Below are 27,494 nucleotides of genomic sequence, written 5' to 3' on the forward strand. Positions count from 1 at the left end.
TGGCCCGTGGCTCGTGTGGCTACAAACGCCGCCACGAGAAGCTAGAAGCGTGTAGCGTGTGGCCGCCACAGGCGTAAACCGTGTGCGGCGAGTCCATATAAAATGTATGAAAAGTGCAGGAAATATGCCGGTGGCGGCGTTTCGTGGCCGGTGGCCGGTGGCCCGTGTGCGGAAGCCCTAAGACTCAAACACATTAAAATTCGATGGTATTACATAATTTTGTTACAGAGATCCCATACTCCTAAACCATTCATCATCAGCTTCATCATCAGCTCAGCAACATCAGATGGTGACCATTAGATGCAAAAATCTGCATAGATTAAGATAATTTCTGATAAACAGTGTATATGCCTACAAAATTTGAGGGTTTCCCTCGATTTCCCCAGGATCCCATCATCAGATCCTGACCTGGTGACAATGGGACCACCTCTGACGTATGACCTACCAAATAAAAAAAGAATTATTCAAATCGGTTTATAATTGCCGGAGTAATCGTGTAACAAATATACAAAAAAAAAAAAAAAATACCGTCGAATTGAGAACCTCCTCCTTTTTTTGAAGTCGGTTAAAAATGAAGACATGACAGTAGATTAGATCAGCATAGTGAGGCTAGTGTGTGCACGCCTTTAAAGAAATCACGTAGTGGCAGAATAATTAAAAGACCTGTAAGATTTTTGGACTGTAATTAGGTTAATGGTGCATTGGCATTTTTGTTCGAAGTAGGCACGCGAAGGTTGCGTAATGTCATCTCAGCACATATTAATGTTATAAGTAAATGTTAGGAATATTTGTATTCATTTTATTTCAAATCTCGGCTCAACCAGTTAATTATATATAATTTTTTTTTTTTTTTTTTTTTGATATTTGTCAGTTATGTAAATCATTTTTTTTTTAGAAGGGGGTGTATGTAGTGTGTGTTATTATTCTCAGTAATCAAATATCGTAAATTCAGCGGTTTGTGGCGCGGCGAATGGCGACACTCCTGCGAGAGCCAGTCGCCTGCCACTCGCCTATCTAAGTTAACGTGTAATAAATTATAAATTTATCTATATACTTATAATAAATCTGTAGAGAGGCCAATTCTGTACATGAAATATATTTAAAAAAAAACTATGAAGGGGTGATAAGGGATCGCTACTGATGCCAAAAATGCAATCAGTAAAATTTTTGTCTGTCTGTCTGTCTGTCTGTCTGTCTGTCTGTCTGTATATTCGTTATAGAAACAAAAACTACACGACGGATTTTAACCAAATTTGGCACAATTATTCTTCATACTCCTGGGCAGGTTATAGTAAAAGAATCATGTAAATCGGTGTAGAAACACCAAAGTTATACATGAAATACGCTATAAGTCATCGCGCGTGAATACAGAATCATGCAGCCATAAGGATTATTTTTGTGTATCAGTTGCCGCGTTCGACGCGCTTCGCGGCGGGAGCTATAAAAAGGCGGCGGGTCTGCACCCGTTTCGCGTTGTCATGGCATCACGTGTGAACGGCTGAACCGATTTCGATAATTCTTTTCTATTATATTCCTTGAAGTACGAGGATGGTTTTTATGTAGAGAAAACGTAAATATGTACCACGGGCGAAGCCGGGGCGGACCGCTAGGAAACTGACCGATATAAGTTGCGTTGCTACCTGTAGTGTATGTGAGTGAAAGAGAGGGAAGTATTATGTCGTCTCTTGCGCACGTGCAACGGTGACACCGCTCACACAGCTCAGTTGGCTGCAGGCGGTCGGAGTGAGAGGTCGTGTGCGTCTAAGAGCCGATAATAGGGAAGGACTTACACTACATTTTGGCGACGAGGTAAATCGGGAATAAATGTAAGTAATTTTTTTTTAATAATAAAAAATTACAAAAAAAAAAAAGGGAGAAAATAGGTGTGCTGTGATAACTATTGAACTAATTATATCCACAGTCGAGTTACATCGAAGCGAATATTAAAGTTAATAATAATATACGCACATACTTATTTTCATTATGATTTTTTGTGACGCTTTCATAAAAAAAATACCCGCACAAAGTACATAAATAACATGTGCGTGCCTTTCGAGAGGCCTCCGCGCCGTAGAAAACGAAGGTTTCGTTTACATAAAGATTTAGCAAAACCTCTTAAACAATTGTAGCCAAAAGGATAAAGTAGGTGTTGTCAATTGTTTCTCGTATACATAACTACCCCCTCGTATGTGTAATGACATTTTCCCGATTATCCCTATCTGTGTAACCGGGAGCCGGTTGGTCAACAGACAGCGAAATTTTGAGATAGACTTTTACTGTAACTCGATTTTCTCCGTATCTAGTACGAAATAAGTTAATTCAAGTTATAAATCTTATTGTAAATTGAATAATCTTTATTCACTTTCAACCATTTCTATATAAATACTCAATCAAAGCTAACATAGAACTTTCAACAGAGGGTAGTGTGATATTTAGATAAGTTTCGGTTATAATTTGAATTAAAACAACATTTGGAAGTAACTAAAACATTTTATCTACAACTTATCACATTAGGTTTAAAATACAATACAAAATTCAAGTGCCACCATACAAATTTTTTACACAACACACGATCTTAATATCGTCACAAAAAAACCGCCACTTAACGAGTCATCAAAAGTGGGTATCGTATTTCAACCTAATTTTAAATGACGCATGCCGATTTGGACACGATGTTTTGTTTATTAGAAACTTAAGCTTATAAACTATGTATTACGAAAGTATCGCAGCACTATATTATATATATCTTGAGTAGGAGTTAAACAAAAATGGGTCAAAAATTTGGGTCAAAAATTACGTACATTTAAAAACATAGTTTTTGGAAAAAATATTGCAACTAAGGGAACTTTTAGACATTTTCTAAGATTTAGATAGATTCCAGCATCAAAACAAATCAACAGAACAGTACAGTTCTAGGAAATATTTCAAGATATAAGTTGTTAAAAGTAGCAAAAAATTTTTCATTTTGGTACCTGGATGCTATAAAAAAATGGATACGGCTTTTCGTAAAACATAATATTTTCAAGGTATGGCTCTTATGAGATGTGTTTGTTTTTTACTATCGTACATTCAAAACATCTATTCTAGTCATATTTCGGTAATGTAGCAGTCAGCAATCAATTAAAATTTTAATGAATACAAAAATATTCCTGTGGCATATCCATTCTTACGACAAGGGATTTCTAAAGTTGTTGTTGTTAAGCTTTAATGTTACAAGATGAAGCCTGAGAAAAAAAGGGTAACGACCGTGTACGTACTTTGAAATGTGTTACCAGATGATGCCTGGTAGTACAGGAAAAAAACGGGTGACGCCCGTGTGTATTTTGTAATGTTATACCAGATGATGCCTGGTAGTACAAAAACAAAAATCGGGTGACGCCCGTATGTATTTTGTAATGTTATAAATACCAGATGATGCCTGGTAGTACAAAACAAAAATCGGGTGACGCCCGTGTGTATTTTGTAATGTTATACCAGATGATGCCTGGGTAGTCGTAATATAATTTACAATATAGGTGATGCCTGTAGTGATGTGATACGGGTGATGCTCGTATAAAATGTTTATATTTTGGGTGATGCCCATATTGTGAATTCATGCACTCAAATACGCGATTAAAAAAAAAAAGATGTGATAGTTAGTCATCATTTTATAGTGTTTCTTCTGAGATGGATTGTATCTTCGAAAATACTTACGGTTAGTATTGTTATCCAAATTAAAAATGGAATAATACAATTTTAAGAGTATAAATAGTAAATGCTAAAATATTTACTTTTTAATATTCATAATATCTAAAAGTGACTTAATATTTTCATAATTTCGTAACAGATTTTGTTTAACAAAGAAAGAATAGTCATGATGGTAAAAAAAAAATGTGATAGTTCGTCACCATTTCACAGTGAAGTTTTGTTCGTAAGATAGATTGTATCTTCGAAAATATTTACGGTTAGTATTGATATCCAAATAAAAATGGAATAATACAATTTTTAAGAGCATACAGCAAATACTAAAATATATACAGTAGATTTTATTATTCGTATCTAAAAGTGTTTTCATAATTTCATAGCAGATTTTGTTACACAACGAAAGAATAATCATAATCATAACAATGCCTAAAATATCTGCGATAGGTATTGCACATTTAACCGACAACTATAAAGTTAGTCAGGTTAAGTGATAATATAATAATCATAAACAGGGTAAGGTAATAAAACAATGAACATTCGAAAATAAAAATAAATGGAAAGAGAGACATACAGAGTAGTCTCAATTTTCATTATTTCAAACTAGCCACCTGGCAGACGTTGTTATGCTCTTTCGCCCTTTATCGGTTGTTAAACGAATTGGAATATGAATATTATCCGAATTGGTCAAGCCGATACGCCGCGCGCCGAGGTTTGAGTTTTACACTTAGCAACATATTTGGCTACCTATTCATTTTTATTTTATATACTATATGTGGCGTTGTAGGTGAGTTGGAAACAAAAAAAATATAATAAGAACTACTCACCATAGTACAGTCGATAATTAATTTAGTTATTTAATAAAATAAAATACAAATATCAGTAACAATAAGGGTCGTGGTGTGCCTAGGTCCAAACCCTCCGGTAGGGCTCCTACTGATATAGGTGGACGTAAGATGGAGTGCGCGTCTCGTTGCGAAGGCCAGGCGGTAGGGTGTCTTTAGGGTTGGTCGCTGAATTCCTTCAATAGGAATTAAGGAGCCGAAGCAAGCAAGACGTAAAAGGATTTCCTCAGCGGGAACGTTGCAGTAATCCTTCAGCGCAATCGTAGCAATGTCGTAGTACTACTGAAGATGGGTCTTAAGCGGTACGTAGCAGCGTATGAGGTTCCTTATCGGAACGTGGCAAGGACGCGACAATTCCCTGCGCGGGTACGTTGCAGGTATGTAGAAGCTTTCTAAACGGAACGTAGCAGTAATGTAACACTACTCCCTCAGCGGAAATGTAGCACCCCGATTTGGGGTTATAACACACTGTTAATTATTACATGTTAGAACAATGAAAAGGACTTTTACGTAATTTATACAATAATATACCGTGAAAGACAAATATGGACAATGGACAGTTGGCATAAAATATGAATCGTTTATTGTAGATAATAATTACTTTGATAGATAGTATATAGTAACAAACAACCTGTCAAATATTTAGATAGATAAGAAAGGTCAATTTCAAGACGAACATATTTTAATGTAAAATAAAAAATGGATCATAACCACATCATACCGCAAATATTGGTAAATGCAAGGTATATGTAAGCACCGTGCATGGTAAATTCATACACCATGTGCATCTAGTTATTACTATATTAATAACGACTGTTTTTAATTTAAAAACACCAATTTTGTTGTAGATGAGAAAATCAGCAACACAAACATCAACGTGAATAGTATAATAAAAGTCAATACACTTATAATCTTATTTACAAGTTTAAAAAGTTATTAAGAATTTAATAAGATTTACAACGTAGAATTAATATAAAATACAAGTTTTAATGGTGGTTACTGGTTTGTAAGACTGGTCTGATTTCATATTCATAAAGTACATACTTACGTTATACATCTTTTAAGAGCTCATCTTTTGAACATTAAATATCGCACCTAATGCATTAACACCGCTGCGATAAAATAATGGATATCGTGCTAGATTGAAAATAAAAAGATATTATCAATTAAGAAATACGTTAAAGATTTCTTGTCAAAGCAAAAAATGTATTTATCGCGAAAAGTTCACCATTCGTGCCTTATTAATCTCTACAATATTGAGGTGGTAGTGGTATTGGTTTCGAAATGTAAAATTGAATATTGTACATTCAAGTTAGGTAATTATTTTATGCAAATACTTATATAGTTAGAGGTAACAAAGTTTTTATTGATTGTTACAGTTAAATTTGTATTATTGATTGTTACAGTTAACATTGTACAGTTAAAAAAAAAATAAAATATGTATCCAACTACTTATTTTCAGACCAATAATGCGTGATTAATGTCGAGCCATTATTATTGTCATTATGTTATCTACTTCTTCTTTTTTCAAGTGGCTATTAAGTTGTCAGTAATACAAATAAAAAAGTTATCATAAGTAAAAAATATAATTTAAAAAAAAAAATGTGTCGTCAACAAAATGATACATTGTGATTCGTTTTAGATTATACATAATTAAATTTTAAATATGGATTATTAATGTAATAACCATACAATGAACAACACCGCGTGTGTGTTGAGGTTATAATATATAGAAAGTATAAAGAAAAGTAATAATTAATCACGCTTTACTAAATACATTAATTATTGTATTGTCCATAAATTGTTGTAATATTGTCACTGAAGTTAAATCTGTACGGTTTGGGTAGGTCATTAGCGAATCGAAAAGAATCGGTTGCATACAGTCATACGAACATACAGGTGAAGCTAAAAGCGGTTCAATAATCAATGGCACAGTGATATTATTGTATTGTTGCAGAGCAAGCTCCACAAAGCCTATAATTCTGTCAGAGTGGTTTATACCCGAAAGTTTGTATTTAAATAATTGATAATTATAAACCTTAACATTGTAATACGTATGACATTTTAATATTGCGTGACCTATCGGAATTTATAAAATTAGGAATTCAAATGCGAACCATAAATGCATATTTCTGTATGAATTAAATATTATTAATGCGCTATAAAAAAGGCTGCCACTTTCTAGCCTCTTAAACTATCACCAAAAAATATATCATAAATCGCTTTATTGCGATTTGAAAGAGAGACGGACAAACGAATAAATAAACAAATCTTCCCTGTGCCTAAGGATCATATGATAACTTGTTGTTGCTTAAATAAGAATAAATAATGAACCGATTAATGTTTGGTTAAAATTTTGCCTTATAATATTTATTATATTATTTAGGGTACAGATATATTATGTACATTTACATTCCGATTTTATTAGGTACTTACTTATATTAAATTAAAATTGGAACATATATTGTTTTAGTAACGAAGTACATATACAGAATATAGATATTAAATAATAACCGAGCATTTAAGTATATACCTAGTCTATAGGCATTTTACTTGGTAATAATTGTACCGAAGTTTTACTTAGAAGGTCTTTTACAGCTATTGTTTAATAATAATTTTAATATGTGGGAAAACAGTGGTTATGGTGCAGATCAGGTAAAGTGAATTAAATTATGCGTCAGAAGAAGCAGCATTCACCTCTTCTAAATGACCTGGAGTGCAGGTCATGATAAATAGTGAGGAAACAGAGAGAAGATAACCTATGTTAGTTCCACATCAACAAGGTAGTGCAATAGTCATGTAAGGAAAAAATAAAACAGGTTAAGTACAGTACAGGTACAGTACAGGATTTAGTCAAAAGTATAGGTAGTTAAGTTACAGAAGGAACATAGTTTAAACATTATACCTTACATATACATTAAGTTACTGAAAACGATTTCGTTCCTTTGGTTAATAAATAAATAATGACTTGATATACTTAAATATAAGTATACAACTTATTCATGGTAGATTGTCGTATACTTAAATAAATTGCCATTATTGTTATTATAAATACCTATGTAAGATGTTACATGTGATGTTACATTTCTATGATTTTGAAGGAGCAACTATGCCTATGTATTCTTGCCGGCTCTTCTCTTTCGAGACGGCTTTCCGAACCAGTGGTAAATTCATATTTTTTCCTTATACTTACTGACGATTTGAAAACGTTTCTGGACGAGGTCTGGTTGATGAATGAAGGTTTGAGTTTGAAAAAAATTATTAATTAATATTGATTTAAATTGAATTTGAATTGAAATTTGAATACATTTATTGTAAAAATTATTATAATTTTGAATACACATAATATTAGTATTGGAAAAAAAAAGAAAAGGAGAGATGTTGCATAAAGATAGAATTATATTACTAGGCCAGGTGACACATTCTACTCTATCGCTGGTATGGAGCGGACGCGTCCCTGAGTTGTGTGTACTAACTGATACTGGTGTTTAGGTATATAGACTAGCATACCCGAATAGAACATATTTTATTTTATTTAATAAAATAATTGAAAAGAATTAAAAATTTCTAAAATAAAGGAGGGATGTAGTGTATGTGAGTGAAAGAGAGGGAAGTATTATGTCGTCTCTTGCGCACGTGCAACGGTGACACCGCTCACACAGCTCAGTTGGCTGCAGGCGGTCGGAGTGAGAGGTCGTGTGCGTCTAAGAGCCGATAATAGGGAAGGACTTACACTACACTACCCCAATCTACAAAACTTTTTTGGTCTTACATTAAAGACAAAAAACGCGCTTCGTCCGTTCCCACGCTTACTCTGGGTAATCGTTCAGCACATACAGATATTGAAAATAAGTAATATGTTCGCAGAGTTCTTTTCATCTGTCTGGGAAAAAGACTCATCAGAACGTGCACTTAGCCATGGCAATTAAAATAAAAATAATTTCGTCATCAGATAATGCAAACACGTGTTTACGTGAGTCATAAATTTATTATGGTATAGTCCTAAAATGTTTTCTAAGAAACAATAGTGTACTTACATTGTCGGCAAGTTTATTTTATTTTATTTTATTAAGGCTCATTAGCAGCTGTACATCGATTGTTTTACATAAAAAGTACACAAAAAAGTTCAAGTTCTTAAAGTCGGCAACTTATTTTTGTTCGAACAATAGAGATAATAAATTCCAAATGATCAAGTTGTAGATAAAGGTTGTAAAATAAAACGTTGCTATGGTCGAGATACAAAGGTGAAAGTTAATTTTTCGAGTTATTTTATTTTATTTTATTTTCTTTATTAGGGATAATAAACAGCAGAACAGTGGTTAATTGTACAATAAAACTTAATCTAAATACAGGTATAACTGTCCAACCAACAACAGTATCCACAGTTTGGATACATACATTTTTATACGTGCAACAAATGCGAATAAGAAAAAATAAATATAAACGTGCACTTAGCCATGGCAATTAAAATAAAATAAATTAAGAATTGGAGATAAAAGTAGAGGGACGCAAAATAAGATAGGTTATTGCATGTTTAAGAGCAGATCAACTAAACTTCTTCGAACGGTTAAAGAGTGAAAATATGTACCAAAATGGCTTGGAGGGACTCGGTGATTATTTCAACTAATAGAGGGTCAAGATTTCAAGTAATGGAGGTTTTGGTGTTTGAGGGGAAGGGAACAAAACATTTTTTCTAGATTTGGAGGTATTTGACTTATCGAGGTTCGACTTAACGAGGTGCTACTGAACATGAAATACGCTATAAGTCATCGCGCGTGAATACAGAATCATGCCATAAGGATTATTTTTGTGTATCAGTTGCCGCGTTCGACGCGCTTCGCGGTGGGAGCTATAAAAAGGCGGCGGGTCCGCGTGCGAGGTTCATACAATATTTGGCTGTTGATGCGAATAGACGTTCAGAGTGTTCGACCTTATTGACAGATTTCTTTTGTTGTTGTTGTTGGTTTTAGTAGTGTTAAAGCATATTATTAGTTTACATTTTATTTCTTTATAAGTGAAGTACCAGTAGGTACGCATTTTAGTTATTTTGGAAGTGTTTAATTATATTAATAGTTTTTTTTCGTAATTATTTGTTTTTCTATAGGTTTTGGTAGTGTTTAAGCATATTATTAGTTTACATTTTATTTCTTTATAAGTGAAGTAGCAGTAGGTACGTATTTTAGTTATTTTGGTAGTGTTTAATTATATTAATAGTTTATTTTCGTAATTATTTGTTTTTCTATAGGTTTTGGTAGTGTTTAAGCATATCTGGGGGCACGGTAGTGCCCCCGCCAAGACGAGCCAAGCGAACAAGCGAAGCGCACGGGCACTACCTACCTTTTCTCGAAGCGCTTCGACGTTTTTTTGAACCCTCATAACTTGGGTTTGGATTATGCTAGATCAACAAAATTTTCGGGATATATTGTCAATAGCGGACTTATTGAACATATTAAGTTTTAATTACATTAGCTTTTATACTTCAGATTTTATTTATATCTAAAAAACGCTAATTTCGTCACTGACTCACTGATGATCATCAAAATTCTTAAGGTATTTCCTAATGTCCTAGAAAGCTGAAATTTTGTATGTAAGCTAGTATTAGCACACAAACAACAAAAAAATTATTAAACTTGTAACTTTTATCCCCCAACCCCTTAAACTAGGGGATGGGAGTTTGTATGAGACCTGTAATTTTAAATTAAATTTTGATGACGCTAGAGGTCTAATCTAAAAATCTAAAACTTGTTTCCCCTAGATATATATATGTATAGGTACTCCTTGTTAAAAAAAAAATTTAATCGACATATAAAATTTTGTTACAAACAACTTACAAAAAGAAATGAAATCCCACCAAAAACATTTTCATGTAAAATGTTGCCAAGACTAGCCCATATGACTCGCACTGTCAAAAAGTTATCAGATCTCATGTAGAGCCAAGCTTCTAACACTACACGCCCTAACTCTACAAGGCCTAACTTTACAAACTCTACACCTTAGTCAAAATATGTGGCTTGGCCGTTCGTTAAGTAATGAACAGTGAATTAATTTTTCACCTTACGCCGATGTAAATGTAGCGAAATGGCCAAGCCACATATTTTGACTAAGGTGTAGAGTTTGTGAAGTTAGGCCTTGTAGAGTTAGGGCGTGTAGTGTTAGAAGCTTGGCTCTACATGAGATCTGATAACTTTTTGACAGTGCGAGTCATATGGGCTAGTCTTGGCAACATTTTACATGAAAATGTTTTTGGTGGGATTAATAGTTTACATTTTATTTCTTTATAAGTGAAGTATCAATTGGTACGTATTTTAGTTATTTTGGTAGTGTTTAATTATATCAATAGTTTATTTTCGTAATTATTTGTTTTTCTATAGGTTTTGGTGGTGTTTAAGCATATTATTAGTTTACATTTTATTTCTTTATAAGTGAAGTAGCAGTAGGTACGTATCTTTGTTATTTTGGTAGGTATTAATAGTTTATTTTCGTAATTATCATATATTTATTATAGTAGTGTTTAACTATAATTATTATAGTTCATTTATAGATTTCTTTTGTTGTTATTCTATAGGTTTCGGTAGTGTTTAAGCATATTATTAGTTTACATTTTATTTCTTTATAAGTAGTAGTAGGTACGCATTTTAGTTATTTTAGTAGTGTTTATATTATATAATATTAATAGATTTCATAAGTGCAAGGTAGCTTCAGTTACTGTTGATTAAAAATACACAATGCCACCTAAAAAAAGACCATCTTTATCTCGAAATTCTAGAGATGCTAAGAGGATGAGAAATGCGCGTTCTCAAGAATCGGCAGAGGAAAGAGCATATCGGTTAAACTCTATGAGAGTTAGTGCCTCAACTTCTCGAGCCAATGAAAGCTCTTCAGAGAGAGAGATGCGATTAGCAGCTGACAGAGCGAGACGAGCTACATCACGGGCGTCTCAAAGCTTTTCTCAACGAGAGCTAAGGCTTACCATTGACCAAGAACAACATGTGTTATCCCGAGCAGCTGAAACTGCTTCACAACGAGAATTGCGTCTCACAGCTGACCGCGAACGACATACATTATCTCGCGAGTCCGAAACATTTACTGAAAGGGAATTACGTCTCACAGCTGACCGCGAACGGCATACATTATCTCGCGAGTCAGAAACCTTCACTGAGAGGGAATTACGTCTTACAGCTGACCGCGAACGTCATATATTGTCTCGCGAGTCAGAAACCTTCACTGAGAGGGAATTACGTCTTACAGCTGACCGTGAACGTCATATATTGTCTCGCGAGTCAGAAACCTTCACTGAGAGGGAATTACGTCTCACAGCTGACCGCGAACGTCATATATTGTCTCGCGAGTCAGAAACCTTCACTGAGAGGGAATTGCGTCTCACAGCTGACCGCGAACGTCATATTTTATCTCGAGAATCTGAAACTTTTACTCAATATGAAGACCGTTTGACAAATGATAGGGTGCACCATAATATTGTTCGATCACTCGAAGATGAACATGAGCATGAACAACGACTAGAGTCGGTACGCGAACATTACAATTCTTTGACACAAGAACGATTAATAAGTTTGTCTAATGAAAGATTAAGAATCGAAAATATTCGGTCTCTTGAAACGGACGAACAGCGAGAGGCCCGTCTTACTGCAGACAGATTTCGTCATAGTCTTAATAACTTAGATGTACACATAGAAGATCAATCTAGAAATACGGTGGCGTGGTCAGACAAATATAAAAGTGGGTTTGCTTATAATTTCACAATTGATTACAGATCATCTTCTGTAATAGGCGATATGAACGTGGTATGTTCTTTTTGTAATGCTTTAAAGTGGAGTAAGGAGTCGGCTGGATTCTGTTGTTCTGGAGGTAAAATAAATTTGCCTTCATTCGAAGACCCACCGGAACCTTTGAAATCATTACTTTTAGGGGAACATGTGCAATCTAAACAGTTTTTCGACAACATTCGCACTTATAATAGTGCGTTTCAGATGACATCCTTTGGTGCTCAACAAATCTCCGAAGGTCCTTTCATGCCTACTTTTAAAATACAAGGTCAGGTTTACCATTTGATAGGATCTCTTTTGCCTGAAGACCAACCTAAGTTTCTTCAAATATATTTTGTATCCGACTACAACGAACAGTCGAATATAAGAAATCAATATTTCCCAAATTTAAATGCTGAACTCATTTCACAACTTCAGAACATGTTGCATCAGATTAATTCGTATGTATGCAGTTTTAAATCGGCATTAGAAGCTCTTCCTCGAGATGATGATAACAATTATAAAATTGTTATAAATGCCGATAGGCGTCCAACGCAGGAACACCCTGGGCGTTATAATGCTCCATCCACGAATGAAGTTGCTGTGGTATTGGTCGACCAGGAATGTGATAGGCGTGATATCGTTATCCGTTCCAGAGACAATCGTTTACAACGTATTTACGAAACCCACAGGGCTTACGACGGTTTGCAATATCCTTTGATATATTGTCGAGGGGAAGATGGTTATAATTTTGCTTTATACCAAACTGATCCGCATACAGGCGCACCTATTTATAATAAAAAGATTTCATGCCTTCAATTTTACTGTTACCAATTGCAAGTAAGACGGAATAGGTTTGTATACTTGCAACGTTTTCGTGGCTTATTCAATCAGTTTATTGTAGACATGTACGCAAAAATTGAAACCGAAAGATTAGTTTATATACGATCTAATCAAAGGCAGCTGCGCGCTGAAGAATACGTGCACCTTCGCGACGCCATGCAGCAAGATAATGATACGGTGAATATGGGCCGTTTAGTTATTTTGCCCTCTTCTTTTACTGGTGGTCCACGCTACATGCACGAACGTACTCAAGATGCTTTTTGTTACGTAAGAAAATATGGACGTCCCGACTTATTTATTACTGTAACTACCAATCCTAAGTGGGATGAAATCACTCGGGAGCTTCTTGAGGGTCAAGCACCGCATGACCGCCATGATATCATCGCAAGAGTTTTTCATTTAAAATTAAAATCAATGATAGATCTATTTACCAAAGATAACATTTTTGGAGAAGTATTGTGTTATATGTATAGTGTTGAATGGCAAAAACGCGGCTTACCCCACGCACATATCCTGCTTTGGTTAAAAGATAAGGTTCGACCTAATGATGTAGACAGTTTAATCAGTGCCGAAATTCCAAGTCCGATTGCAGATTCCGAGTTATACGACATTGTTAAAACTCATATGATACATGGTCCATGTGGTGCATTTAACGTGAATTCTTCTTGCATGCAAGACGGTCGTTGCACTAAAAGATATCCAAAAGCCTTAGTGGAAGAAACTGTAACAGGACATGATGGATACCCGAAATATCGTCGCCGTTCAAGAGATACTGGTGGTTTCACTGTTGAAAAGCGAGTGTCTGGACAACAGGTTATTTTAGACAATAGGTGGGTCGTTCCGTATTCTCCTGTTTTGTCCAGAGCATTTCAAGCTCACATAAATGTTGAAATGTGTAATAGTGTAGAGTCAATAAAATATATTTGTAAGTACATTAATAAGGGCAGTGACCAAGCTACATTTGCTTTGAGAAATGAAAATGATGAAGTTACAAGATTTCAGTCAGGCAGATATATAAGTTCTTCAGAAGCTGTGTGGCGGATCTTAAGTTTCAACATTCATGAAAGATATCCACCTGTGACCCATCTGGATGTTCATCTTGAAGGCGGTCAACGTATATATTTCAACACCGAAAATGTCACAGAACGGTTAGAGAACCCTAGACAAACAACTTTATTAGCATTCTTTCGACTTTGCCAAACTGATGATTTTGCAAAATCTCTTTTATATGAAGAAGTTCCATCGTATTATACCTACGATAAGCAACGAGGTGTCTTTAATCGTAGACGCCGTGGCAGGCCTGTAGATGGCGAGTCAGGTATTTTCAAAGAACATGTTCTTGGTAGAGTATACACCGTTCATCCTAACAACGCTGAGTGTTTCTATTTGCGATTATTATTACATACTGTGCGAGGACCAACCTCATTTATAGATTTGAGAAAAGTAGACAATGTTGTTTATCCCAGTTATCATGCAGCTTGCCAAGCGCGTCATTTGCTTGAAAATGATCAGCATTGGGATGACGCTTTAGCAGAATCCTGTGTTAGTGATAATCCAAGACGGTTACGTCATTTATTTGTAACATTACTTACATTTTGTAATTTGTCAGATGCTGTACAATTATGGGAAAAATATAAAGACAAATTTTCAGAAGACTTTCTTAGAAATATATCTAACAATGATGAAGGCACAACTAATGATAATTTCCGTGATCTTGCCATAAATCAGTGCTTATTAGCTCTTCAGGATGAGTTAACAGCAGTTGGCGGTAAATCACTATGTGAATATGGTTTGCCAACACCAACCTCAGTTGGAGAGGTAACTAATAGGGAATATTCCGCAGAGATTGGTTACAACTTAATGGAACTGCTGACAACATTAGAAAACGGTGTCCCAATGATGACTGCAGAACAACGTTCAGTTTATGACCGTGTGTGCGGAAGTGTTCAAAATAATTTGGGAACAATATGGTTTTTAGATGCACCTGGAGGAACTGGGAAAACCTTTTTGACTAAATTAATATTGGCTTATGTTCGAAATCAGCGTAAAATAGCTCTTGCCGTAGCTTCATCTGGGATAGCTGCAACATTGCTACCAGGAGGTAAAACGGCTCACACTATGTTCAAAATACCAATTGATTTAGATCGCACGGAAAGTCCAACCTGTAGTATTTCAAGAAATAGCGACAAAGCAAAGGTATTACGCGAGTGTAATTTAATCATATGGGATGAATGTACGATGGCCCATCGAAAAGCAGTAGAAGCGGTAGATAGAACTTTAAGGGATATAAGACAAAATGATCGACCAATGGGCGGTATCACGGTTTTATTTTGTGGTGATTTCCGACAAACCTTACCGGTAATACCACGGGGAACCCGAGCTGATGAGGTTAGGGCTTGCCTGAAAAGCTCTTATTTGTGGCGTGATATACAATCGGTGCATTTGACTATAAACATGCGAGTGAGAACTGGAGATAACCCGGATGATAGTCAATTTTCTGATTCATTATTAAAGATTGGTGAAGGTACCTATCCACAACTACACCAAGGAAAACTTATTCTGACGCCTGAATTATGTTGTATAGTGCAATCTCAACCACATCTTATATCGTCGGTTTACGGTGACGTAACAAATATATTAAATAGGGACAATTCCTGGCTATGCGAAAGATCTATTTTAACTCCTCGCAATGACCAGGCATCTGAGATTAATAACAAAATACTGTCGAATATACAGGGGGAAAGCAAAGTTTATAGATCAATAAATAGAATGGTCGATGAACAAGAAGCAACTAATTACCCGATAGAATTTTTAAATTCTTTAAATATGCCCGGACTTCCTTCTCACGAAATTTGTTTAAAAATTGGCATTCCGATTATTCTACTCCGAAATTTAAGACCACCACAACTTTGCAATGGAACTCGACTAAAAGTAACCCAGTTGCAACAAAATATAATCGAGGCTCAAATTTTAACAGGTTGCGGTGCAGGAGAAACCGTCTTTATCCCCAGAATACCCTTAATACCAAATAATTTTCCATTCCAATTTAAAAGGACGCAATTCCCAGTATCGGTGTGTTATGCAATGACAATAAATAAGGCTCAAGGGCAGACTTTTCATGTTGCCGGAGTAGATCTCGGTGTCAGTTGTTTCTCGCATGGTCAGTTATACGTTGCTCTTTCCCGTGTTAGCAGTTCTAGAAATCTTTATGTTCACGTGCCGGACGGGTCAACTTTCAATATAGTTTACCCGGAAGCTTTGCGCTAAAGTATTTTGATTCTATAGGTCCTTAAGCCTCATGTGAACCTGATGTAAATAATATTACCAATACATTTTAAATTAATAATACACAAGGAGTTACACGCTGACGTAGTCGCGGGCACAGCTATCTATACTTTTCTGCCGGAAGTCACTATTCCACGCGGACGAAGTCGCGGGCAAAAGCTAGTAAATGTAATAAAGTAGTTCAGCATATACAGTATTTTATTGGAAGACCCCAGCCTCTGTACACTAACTGCTGCTGCTGCTGAAACTGCTGTTACTAGACTGATCATCAGAGTCTGTAAAGAAAATGTCTTCATTGATTAGTGCACTACTGTTTAATGACATACTAAAATAAATATATTTAAAATAGAATAAATAAAATAATAATAAAACTTAAATTGTATAAAATTACTTACTTAAATACTATATTACTACTTAAAGTGTATGTAAACTACGTTTTTAATTTTTATATATACTACTAGCTGTGCCCGCGACTTCATCCGCGTGGAATAGCGACTGCATAGTATTACTACTTTACATACAATTATTTAGTAAACACATACTACCTTAAACAATTCATAGAATTGTTAATAGAATTTATTACTAATCTAAGCTAAAAAACTTACGTACTTTCCGGAAATCCGGGGCATTTTCCGGAGATATCCGGAAAATGCCGTTAAAATATCTGGAAAATCCCCCGGAAAATGTGTGAAAATGTCCGGTTAATACCCGGAAAATATCCGGAAAATGCGTGAAAATGTTCGGGAAAAGCGTGGAAAATGCCTGGAAAATCTCCGGAAAATGCCCGGAAAATATTCAAAAAATGCGTGAAAATGTCCGGAAAAGTCGTGGAAAATGCCTGAAAAATTCCCGGAAAATGTCAGGAAAATGTCTGGAAAATCCCCGGAAAATGCGTGAAAATGTCCGGAAAAAGCGTGGAAAATGCCTGGAAAATCTCCGGAAAATGTCAGGGAAATGTTCAGAAAATGCCTGGAAATACCTGGAAAATATCTGGAAAATATCCGGAAAATGCGTGAAATGGTCCGGAAAAGGCGTCGAAAATGCCTGGAAAATCCCCGGAAAATGCGTGAGGAATTGTCCGGAAAATGCCCGGAAAATATCCGGAAAATGCGTGAAAATGTCCGGAAAAAGCGTGGATAATGCCACTTCAAATTTGCGAAGTAATTAAAGCAGACAACCAAAAAAAGAAAAAGAAAGCTAAAATCTTTCATATTAAATGTATATGGGATATTCATATTTCATATTATGTACTTAAGAGGGCTTATTCAATTTAACGCAAGTCAAAATCTCCGCGATCTATTACGATAGATCGCGGCTTGCGCTATCCTTTTACTATGAACAGCATAGGTCCACAGGAGAGCGCCGAGCAACATGTCCTCTCTCTGGAAAGGCTCGCTGCCGACTGATTTTAATCGGGTCGCGCGCAGTGTTTTATAGTACTTTAAAAAAAATTGTAGAAAAATAATAGAGGTACCTTAGTTGATTTTTTAAATTTTATCTTATAAGTAATACGTTCTTTTATTGCAATATGCATAAATTATATTCAACTAAGTCAAATATCTTGGTGAAAATAATCACTTTGTCGACTATAATTTCTAAAAAAATTCACATTGTTCGGATTTTAATTTCGTAAGTTAGGAGTCCAAAATAAAAAAATCTTTTAACTAACTATTTTAATAAGGATTTTTGCAGTTAGTTAAAAAAAAATGTGTGTTAGATCTGTCAGCAATTTCAGATATTTTTAGCTTCGAAATTGACACTAAATGTGAAATCAAGTAATCATCGGCTCAGTTATCTTGATGGTATTCACAAATACTGTATTAATTGAAAAAAACTCTTAACTAACTATATAGACAATAAAATTTCCTAAAATTATTAGTAATTCTTATGTTTGTAAGATAAGTGGTTGATGGACAATCTGGTTTGAAAAATCACATATTTGAGCCAAACAGCGCACGGACCGCGTACACGGCCTTAATGTATGGGAGGGTTTAAAGATATTTTTTTTTATATTTCTCGATTTATTTAAAATAAATGATTACGGCCATTATTAGGATATCAGTTTAAAGTTTTTTGTTATCTGTAATACTTACAAAAAAAAAATCGCCTATGCACACTGAACGATTACACCTTGTACCATGAATGCCTTAGCAAATGTTTGCCGTGATTATTTAAATGATCATAATTTTTTTTATTAATGAACCAATTGACATGAATTAAACACTAAATGACAAAAAAAATTAACTACAGTTTTGGGTTCGGGATCAATTTAATAATTACACCTGCTAATATTTTTTTACATATTTTCATTGTATAAATTCGTAACATAATTTCCTTTATGTATTGTTCTATTAACACATAGATAATATCTTCCCCAGGTACTAAATTTTAATAAAAAAGTTGTTTTTGTTATTTATATCTAAAAAAGAGTATTTATATTAGACAGAAATAAACATATAATTTTTATAAGTTTTATGGAAGCTGAATGTAATGCAAATGGGCAAATATAAAAGTAAAATTAGGTATTTAAAATAAATAAATGAAACAACTACCAATTACAGAAAAACTTCTTTTTCGGTTGAAAATTGCTGGATCATGAGTATAATTCTTTATCTCTTACCTTGGGCAGTCTGGAAGAGATCGCTAGTAAGCGATAAGACCGCCTTATGTACATACCGTGTTAATCCATTTGGTATGATTGTAAATATTTTACTTGGTGTGGTACGTATATTACCACACCAATTGATAAATAATATGTACTCTGATCCCAGTACGATCTGTACCGCGATAGCCATAACGATAATAAAACAATGAGATGACAGTAAAGCACGATTAAAAATCATACTTGTACAGTAGTTGTGAGTGCAATATTTACGTTTCAAAATAATTTTTTTTGGTACTAAAACGTAGGTAGATTCTCACGCACGCACGCTGATACGTGGTTGGCTGCCCCTTTTCTCATTCCCGAAAAATATCCTCTAAAATTACCCAAGATTCTTCCAATGATTGTACCATACGTTGGAAATTAACTTTAGTCAACAATTGACCACGCGCCAGGATACTTATTTCTACTACATCCTCATGCAAATCGTTAATTTTTATGAACATTGAATCTGTAAATAAAAAAAATGAAAAGATTACTTTACCTAATTTTATTAAAAAGCTACTAACAATTAATAAAATTCTATCAAGAACTAAAGTGACCTTCTTTGGGCGTTTAATATAGTCTTGTAAAAGTTATACATAAAAATAAAATTTCATCATTTTCTTATTTTGTCGTAACTTCAATTCTAATTAAAAACATGAGTCTAACTGTATAATTAATTATTAAAGAATAAATATAAAAGCTACAACTTACCTTTTGTGGGAACGCAAGAAGGATTTTTTTAAATGTCACAATTAACTGTTAATAGTGTCTTGTTTGACATCAAATAATAAACATCTACCCTCACTTGTAAAAAATTTTATTTAGTATATTCACATAAAATATAAGCACCTGAAGTGGACTCTGGGAAGACATGGGTTAAAAAGTTAAATAAATAAGTACAATTAAAAACCCCACCAACATCATATTATTTAATTTTTAATTATAAATTTGCAAGAAGCGTTAAACATGTAAATTGATTTGATTTTAATGAAGTCTCATAGATGGCGCTGTTTCAAATTTGTCTTTATACTACTAAGATTCATTAAACTGTTTCTCTGCCAAAATTACGTAAATGACGTAGTTTTTATAGTGTAAAGCTAGATAATAGCGTGGCTTACCCAAAAACAACATTTAAACATGAGTCTTTAGATTGTACGCTGTGTAATACACGGAATACGTTAGAAAAATAAAGGTTCACAGCTCCTCCCCCGGAGGTGATAGCATGATAATGTGTATATAAAAGCCTCACCCGACCTGTTAGTAATATTCATGCAAAATTTGAAGTCAATCTATGCGGTACTTTTCGAGATTAGCTCGGACAAATATACAGACAAACAGACAAACAGACAAACCGACAAACAGACAAACAGACAAAAATTCTAAAAACTATGTTTTTGGCTTCTATATCGATTATAGATCATGGATTATGTATTCTTTTAAAAAAATATTCAATGTACAGTTTTGACTTTCCTACGATTTTATTATATGTATAGATTATCAGCTATTTCCTGTACCAGCCAGTGTCAGTTTTACAAAATTAAATTATATTTTATTTTTACATTACATTGCATTTATATTTTAACATGGTAACACTTTAAGAAAACAGTTTACCAATTGCTTAGTATCCAGAACGTCAAATATTTAAAAAGATTTTTCTATTGATAAAATGTGAAATAAAATCCCACCAAAAACATAAATGTAAAAATTGGAGCCGAGTTCAATCGTTGACTTAATTTGCCAAAAAAAGAAATGAGATCTAAATGTGTGCCAAGTTCTGCAGACAGTCCAGAAATTTATTTACAAAGATGTATTAAGTTCTTAGGTTGACTGAAAACTCAATTGTTTTATTTTCCCTTAGAGAACAATGTTTATTCCAAAATATAACTTTTTTAATTTGAATAATATAATTATTTTCACAAAGCAAACAACTAATGACCTATTGAACCCCATAATTTGATGAGGCTAGTTTTTAGAACCTCACAAAATATAAACAGTGTGTAAAACTAGCCTCATCAAATTATGGGGTTCAATAGGTCATTAGTTGTTTGCTTTGTGAAAATAATTATATTATTCAAATTAAAAAAGTTATATTTTGGAATAAACATTGTTCTCTAAGGGAAAATAAAACAATTGAGTTTTCAGTCAACCTAAGAACTTAATACATCTTTGTAAATAAATTTCTGGACTGTCTGCAGAACTTGGCACACATTTAGATCTCATTTCTTTTTTTGGCAAATTAAGTCAACGATTGAACTCGGCTCCAATTTTTACATTTATGTTTTTGGTGGGATATCATTACTTTTTGTACAGAAAATTACTCTGCAAATTTGATTTACTTTATAAATATAATACTTTTTATATACGATTTTTTTTTCTTGCGGTTTCTCTGTATGGTTTGTTTAGTATTATTTTCTATATTTTCTTGTATGTTATGAATGTCAGCGCACATTGCCCCGTCATTATCTGCAATTTTTTAAACTCGTTTTCTGTTAGAAAAGATTACATGATTTTCTAAACATCCAGCGTGAATTTGTACACACACTATTACCAAGATGCAAAGATCGTTGTAGAAGAATCGTCGCCTTACTCCATGACGTTACGGTATTGCCATGACGCGATCTTGAAAGTTTACTCTAAACGCGCCTAAAGATGTTTCACTCATATTAATATTACGCAAATTAAATCATTTTACCTTCGACGAAGCCTTCTTCCATTACACCATTTATGGTAATTATTTTTGCATGCTTGTATTGGCTAAACATGTTTGTGCTTTATTAATATAATTGTATCACCATTGAATACCATGTTTAAAGCAAAATAAAGATTTTATTTATTTATTTATTTATTTACACTGAAATTAAAACTAAACTAAACACTCATAAATAAAGAATAAATAAATGTGAATATGTAAAATTATATATTATTTTTAACTGTATGAGCAATAAAGGCAATATTTTTATTACAATTTTCTTTTATTTTTTGAATAAAGAAATCATGCAATCGAAGTAATCCGCCCTAGCGATACTAGCGCGAGTGAGTGTGATGTCAGAGGCGCTTCGAATCTACAGATGTTTCGTCCTAAAATATGTAAACTTCAATAATCTATATCTCAGTCATTTATTGATGGATTTCAAAATTTTTTTCGGCCACTGATTAGTTTTGATCTATTTTTTAAGACTAGTAAGGTGAATATACTATTTTCTTTTTTTTTAAACTTTTCCATTTTTCCATACAAACAAAATTTATGTCATTGAAAAAAAAATTAAATACAAATAAATTCAGTATTTTCTGATTTTTTCCTTTGTACAGTCACTATTACCTAGTTGATTACAAAATTTGAACTTTCTAGGTCATCTGGAAGTAGGTTAGGTTTTGTATATGTCTATAAGTCAGTCAGTCTTAAAAATTGCGATTTTTGGATATTAATATCTACGCAACTGTTTAATCTGTATTTATGAAATTTAAGGTTCTTGTTTATCTTGAGGTCCTCTTGATATGTACCAAATTTGGTTTATATAACTTAAATAGTTTTCGAGTTATAAGGGGGTGAAAAGTGGCTCGAAATGGTTCGTGTAAATATACACACGGCTGCTGCTCGCCAGTTCTCTTCGCTTGAACTCGGCTTGACACGCTGCCGCGTGTCTAGATGTGGGTATTTGAATTATAAACAAACTAAACTCTGAACTAAGACTCTAAATATCTAAACTAAGCTTAGATAGGTACGTTAATAGGAAATCCAAAAGATACAATAAAATAAAGAAGTTAAATTTAAGACTACTGCTTTAGAAATAAATATTGAAAATTAAAATTACAATTTAGAATCAACGATACTACTGTCGCAAAGGATATCATGCAAGAAATGTACAAATGGTAAGCCTGATATAATAATGTCTGTATACGCTTTCACACTTGAACCACAGAAAATCGATTTAATGAAATTTGGACCAATTCCATAGGATCATGAACTAAGCAGTACCTATAAATCACAGGACGCTGCTAGTACCTATATTTTTTATAACATTCATTAGAACAGCCACATAAAAATAGTTGTAAAATAATTCTTTTTGCAGTTCACAGATGCAGATTTGAACATAATACATGTAGATGCAACATATGGCGGAGCGACTCACGACAGCCTTATTTTTAATAATTGCATCATTCGGGACCACCTCGAACAATTAGTACAAACAGGCGAATCTGTGTACTTGTTAGGTGAGTTAATAAAAAATAAATAAATAAAAAAGCCTTTTTAATTCCTTAATTAAATATATAGTTTTACAAAGTTTTACATTTATAGTGTTCAAGTAAATTATTCTAAGTTAAACAGTAAATACATGGTTTTTTATATTATTTGTTCAAGTAAATTATTCTAAGTTAAACAGTAAATACATAGTTTTTTATATTATTTGTTCAAGTAAATTATTCTAAGTTAAACAGTAAATACATAGTTTTTTATATTATTTGTTCAAGTAAATTATTCTAAGTTAAACAGTAAATACATAGTTTTTTATATTGTTAGGTGAGTTACCTCTTAGCTAATTTATAAAGACGAATCTTTGTTTGTTTGTAAATATTTAACTCAAAAACTACTGGATTAATTCCTTCAAAAATTCTTTCATCATTAAAAAAACTACTTTATTTTTGAGTAATTTAGGCTTTATTACCGAAGTTCACGGAATTCATAAAAATTGGAGAGCAGGCGAAATCATTGAAAACTACTAGTTTCATTAATAAAAATATAATTGTTGATGACAAAACATTTTATTTTTTAACAATATTCATTGTTACAGGTGATTCTGGGTATCCGCAGCGTCAGTACCTAATGGTGCCAGTTCCAAATGCAGACGAGGGAACACCAGAACATCACTATAACCAGCTGCATGCTACTGCAAGAAACACCGTAGAAAGAACAATAGATTTAGATGATAACAAGAAAGCCAGATTTAGATGCCTATTAGCACATAGAGTCCTACATTATGACCCCGACACGGTTTCGAAGATTGTAATAGCATGTTGCGTGCTTCACAATATTTGTAATCGTGCCGGCCTACCAGCTCCAGCCATACTCAATTCAGAGCTAGAGGTTGAGGCTGGTTTTCATAGGACCAGACAAAGTGTAGCTTCAAATGAGGATGTACCCAATGAAACTGCACTTGGTCAGCTATGTAGACAAAGATTGATAAATGAATTATGGAGGGCAAGGAACACGCGGGAATTATAATTAATTCAAACAAAAATCAATGCAAATTATTTATTCCGGAAAATTATATTCATAGGTGTTAGTAACTCAATTAGGGCTTATAAACTAATGTTAGTAAATTAAGAAACTATACTTAAGTAAAACCACAGATAATTTTTTACTACTAAAATAAGTTAAGAACTAATAAATGTATTTAAGTATAAAAGTATTTTATTTTTTTAAATTTTCAGCTAATAATTTAAGACCTTCCCCGACGGCAATCAGGCCCTCTGCTGTCATTCTGTTGGTCTCCCTTTGTGAGTTGACCATCACCTCCTGTAACTCACAGTAGCGACGGTCAATCTCAATCCGTTGCTCTTCCAAGCTAAGAAACCTTTCGGTAAAGGTTGTTAATTGAGATTGCCGCCTTTGTGATGGAGGTGATCGTCTTCTTTGCCGTTGTTGTGGAAGACTCGATGACCCTGAAACGTAAAAATAAATATTAATTTATTATTATTTCCACCGGTGACGAATTTTTGACAAGTCTTCTTATTATTATTTCCTTAATTCATTATCAAGTATTATTTAGTTTTATTTGTATGTATTTCCAAATTTTTATTGTTGACTAGCTTTCCGCCCGCGGCTTCGCCCGCGTTTTCAAAGAAAAACCCGTTCCCGTAGGATTTCCGGGATAAAACCTATCCTATGTCCTTTCTCGGGTATCAAAATATCTCTATACCAAATTTCATGCAAATTGGTTCAGTAGTTAAGGCGTGATTGAGTAACAGACAGACAGACAGAGTTACTTTCGCATTTATAATATTAGTATGGATTATAAATAATGTAAATCAATTCATAAATCTCATAATTACTTGTGTTACGACGTGGTGATGGACCCGCGACGTTCAATTGACGTCGAGCAGGAAAGTTGCCTGAGCCAGAGGGGGTAACTGCTTGCAGAGGGCTCGTTACCTCCGCTCTCGGTGGTGTATGAGCAGGGGAAGGTTCGGGATTCAGGATACAGTCAACATATTGCTGAATTAGTTGAGGTCTCTGAAAAAAAAAACATAGTATTTCAAATACTGGAATCAATAAAAAAGTACCATTTTCATAATATCTTATTAATATATACCTCAGTATCTGCCATACTAACATTTTCCGTATTTATAGCAGTCTCATCCAAGACTTGGTATTCCTAGAACAATATAAGAAACATTTGTAATAAGTTGTTTATTATTAAGTTATATTTTATTAATACACTAGGTATTTACTTACAATAGTTGTGGTTTCATTTATCATAGATGAAGTCAGCAATGTGGGGCTTTCGTTGGCATCAGTAAGGACGGGGATTTCCTAAAAAAAGAACATGACATTGAATAATTATATTTTACATACATACATGTATCGGATCAACAAAATTGATAACAATAGCTTACTTCAAATGGATTAATTTCCAAATGCCTATCACCAATTGCAAAACCTTCCCCGCCCATTAATGTAGGTATTTTCTCCTCCACCTCTGAAAGCTCCACCACCGATTCACATCCACCACCAGTCTTATTGCGTGCCCGGTATCGTAGGGCAGCTTTTTTCTTCACGGCACTCTTTTTGTCAGACCAATACTAAAGCAAAATTAAAAGTTTATTAATATGTAGGTAAGCCAGATACCTACACGGTATAAGATGAATAGTTTACTATATGCCTATTGCCTACCTTTGTCCACTGTTTCCATGTTTTAGTGCAGCCTCCCAAGCTATTTAATTTAATAGTCAACTCCTCCCATGTTTTTCTAGCTTCGTCTCTAGCGCTCGGGACTTTTGAAAAACCCTTGGCTAAGCTAGGATGTTTGCCAAGATAGTCGACTAGATACTCTACTTGGGCACGGGAGGGATGAGACGACCTTTCCGAGGAGCTACAATGTTTAAGATTTTAAGTTAAATATTTCAATAAGCTTGTTGTTTAAGATAATATTTTAGTTAAATACAAGAATCACATTACTCACCTCATAGTTGTTATTTTTGCAGTTTTCTCCTTTAAATAATTTATGCAACACGTTTAACACTGTAGGGGCTTGTTATATGCGGGTGTAATGAAAGAATGAAATAACTAGGCACAGGTTATATTAATATATTTCGTTAACTACATATATTTATCCGTATGTAATTAATATTCAACCTATGCGACCAACCCGCGTCCCGACAAGCCCGTACAAAGTCAATGCATAGCGCACAAACTGTTTATATACGGGTTACCGTGTGAACCTGTGGTGTGAACTTTCTTAGTAGGTACTACACTTGAAATTCGATAACTCGTAAATTGGCTTGTCGTCGCTACAACACCAATTACACAACAACTTAATAAAGCCAAAAAAACTCCAACAAAACTTTTAGAAAGAATGCAACACGAAACACTTTAAAATTAGGTACAAAAAACCACTTGAGAAATAAACAAACGTCAAACGAACCACAGATAATCGTCCTTTTTTTTTCAGTGACGCTAGTATTATTTTGATTTTAAAGAATTTATCAGTGTAAAATTGCAATTTTAGTTTAATTCCACCCACGGTACAATACTAAAGTGTTATTATGTCTTCAATATGTGTTAAATTGCCGCATTTTAAAGATAATAACAATATCGATAAATTCAAATCTATAAGATCCCTTCACTAAGCAAGTGAGTTTCGAAGTGAGACTCACTTCGCTTCGCCTCTGCCGAGCGGATGTTTACAGAATGCGAAACCAAAAACTCGAACGTTCGAAAGTGAAGTGAGTCGACTCACTCAGGTGAGATGCGAGTTTGGGCGCGTTTTTTACAGAATAGCCTAGCTGTATCGATTATAGATCACGGCCCAAGTATTCTTTTAAAAAAATATTCAATGTACAGTTTGACTTTCCTACGATTTTATTATATGTATAGATATTAACAAATTGTAATGCTACTTTACGTTAGTCGAAGCCGCGGGTAACAGCTAGTAATAATCATAAAAGAACTACTAATAGTCAACCGTGAAAAACAATTGCCAACCATGTAACTTGACGATATTATATCAATTTTGGGTCTTCAATCGAACATACATCAAAATGCATTGTTTTAATGCATTGCATTAGAGTAGTATGGATTCTGTCAAAACATCGAAACAGCTGTTTAAACAAATAGTAATTTAGTAGTATGTGCTCAGACGGTGAGGGCAAACGAACCCGACCTACTGTATTTACCTGTACAATATATAAGTGTTAGCGATCGACGTTGCT

The 27,494-nt window shown here is 34.0% G+C and overlaps 3 protein-coding genes and 1 long non-coding RNA gene across 4 annotated transcripts; 2 read left to right on the forward strand and 2 right to left on the reverse strand.

The window, feature by feature from the left end:
• Nucleotides 1-1,066: 1,066 nt before the first annotated feature.
• On the reverse strand, nucleotides 1,067-9,572 carry LOC123704845. Its single transcript, XR_006753195.1, has 2 exons — nucleotides 8,270-9,572; nucleotides 1,067-1,640 (listed from the first exon to the last, which is right to left on the reverse strand). It is a non-coding gene; the product is annotated as an uncharacterized LOC123704845 (long non-coding RNA).
• Nucleotides 9,573-13,993: 4,421 nt separating this feature from the next.
• LOC123704839 (ATP-dependent DNA helicase PIF6-like) lies at nucleotides 13,994-16,592 on the forward strand. Its single transcript, XM_045653330.1, has one exon. It carries the CDS (start codon nucleotides 14,024-14,026, stop codon nucleotides 16,397-16,399), a length of 2,376 nt encoding a protein of 791 aa, XP_045509286.1. The 5' UTR covers nucleotides 13,994-14,023; the 3' UTR covers nucleotides 16,400-16,592.
• Nucleotides 16,593-22,893: 6,301 nt separating this feature from the next.
• LOC123704866 (putative nuclease HARBI1) lies at nucleotides 22,894-24,285 on the forward strand. The gene is made up of 3 exons (XM_045653358.1): nucleotides 22,894-22,934; nucleotides 23,135-23,276; nucleotides 23,855-24,285. The coding sequence occupies exons 1-3, from the start codon at nucleotides 22,932-22,934 to the stop codon at nucleotides 24,283-24,285; spliced, it is 576 nt and encodes a 191-aa protein (XP_045509314.1). The 5' UTR covers nucleotides 22,894-22,931.
• A 15-nt stretch (nucleotides 24,286-24,300) lies between these two features.
• LOC123704841 lies at nucleotides 24,301-26,701 on the reverse strand. The gene is made up of 7 exons (XM_045653334.1): nucleotides 26,246-26,701; nucleotides 25,957-26,155; nucleotides 25,680-25,865; nucleotides 25,519-25,596; nucleotides 25,376-25,438; nucleotides 25,116-25,296; nucleotides 24,301-24,725 (listed from the first exon to the last, which is right to left on the reverse strand). Exons 1-7 carry the CDS (start codon nucleotides 26,248-26,250, stop codon nucleotides 24,475-24,477), a joined length of 963 nt encoding a protein of 320 aa, XP_045509290.1. The 5' UTR covers nucleotides 26,251-26,701; the 3' UTR covers nucleotides 24,301-24,474.
• Between the last annotated feature and the right edge of the window lie 793 nt (nucleotides 26,702-27,494).

Source organism: Colias croceus, chromosome W, assembly GCF_905220415.1.
Source record: "Colias croceus chromosome W, ilColCroc2.1".
NCBI classification, from domain to species: domain Eukaryota; kingdom Metazoa; phylum Arthropoda; class Insecta; order Lepidoptera; family Pieridae; genus Colias; species Colias croceus.

Excerpts from the sequence above, each read along its gene's own strand:
- LOC123704839 (XM_045653330.1), top strand. The coding sequence starts at position 14,024 with ATGTGTAATAGTGTAGAGTCAATAAAATATATTTGTAAGTACATTAAT.
- LOC123704841 (XM_045653334.1), bottom strand. Across the intron at positions 25,597-25,679 it reads TGGAAATTAATCCATTTGAA|GAAATCCCCGTCCTTACTGA; the intron begins GTAAGCTATTGT and ends TTCTTTTTTTAG. Across the intron at positions 25,297-25,375 it reads TTAGTATGGCAGATACTGAG|AGACCTCAACTAATTCAGCA; the intron begins GTATATATTAAT and ends TTTTTTTTTCAG.
- LOC123704866 (XM_045653358.1), top strand. Across the intron at positions 23,277-23,854 it reads CGAATCTGTGTACTTGTTAG|GTGATTCTGGGTATCCGCAG; the intron begins GTGAGTTAATAA and ends TCATTGTTACAG.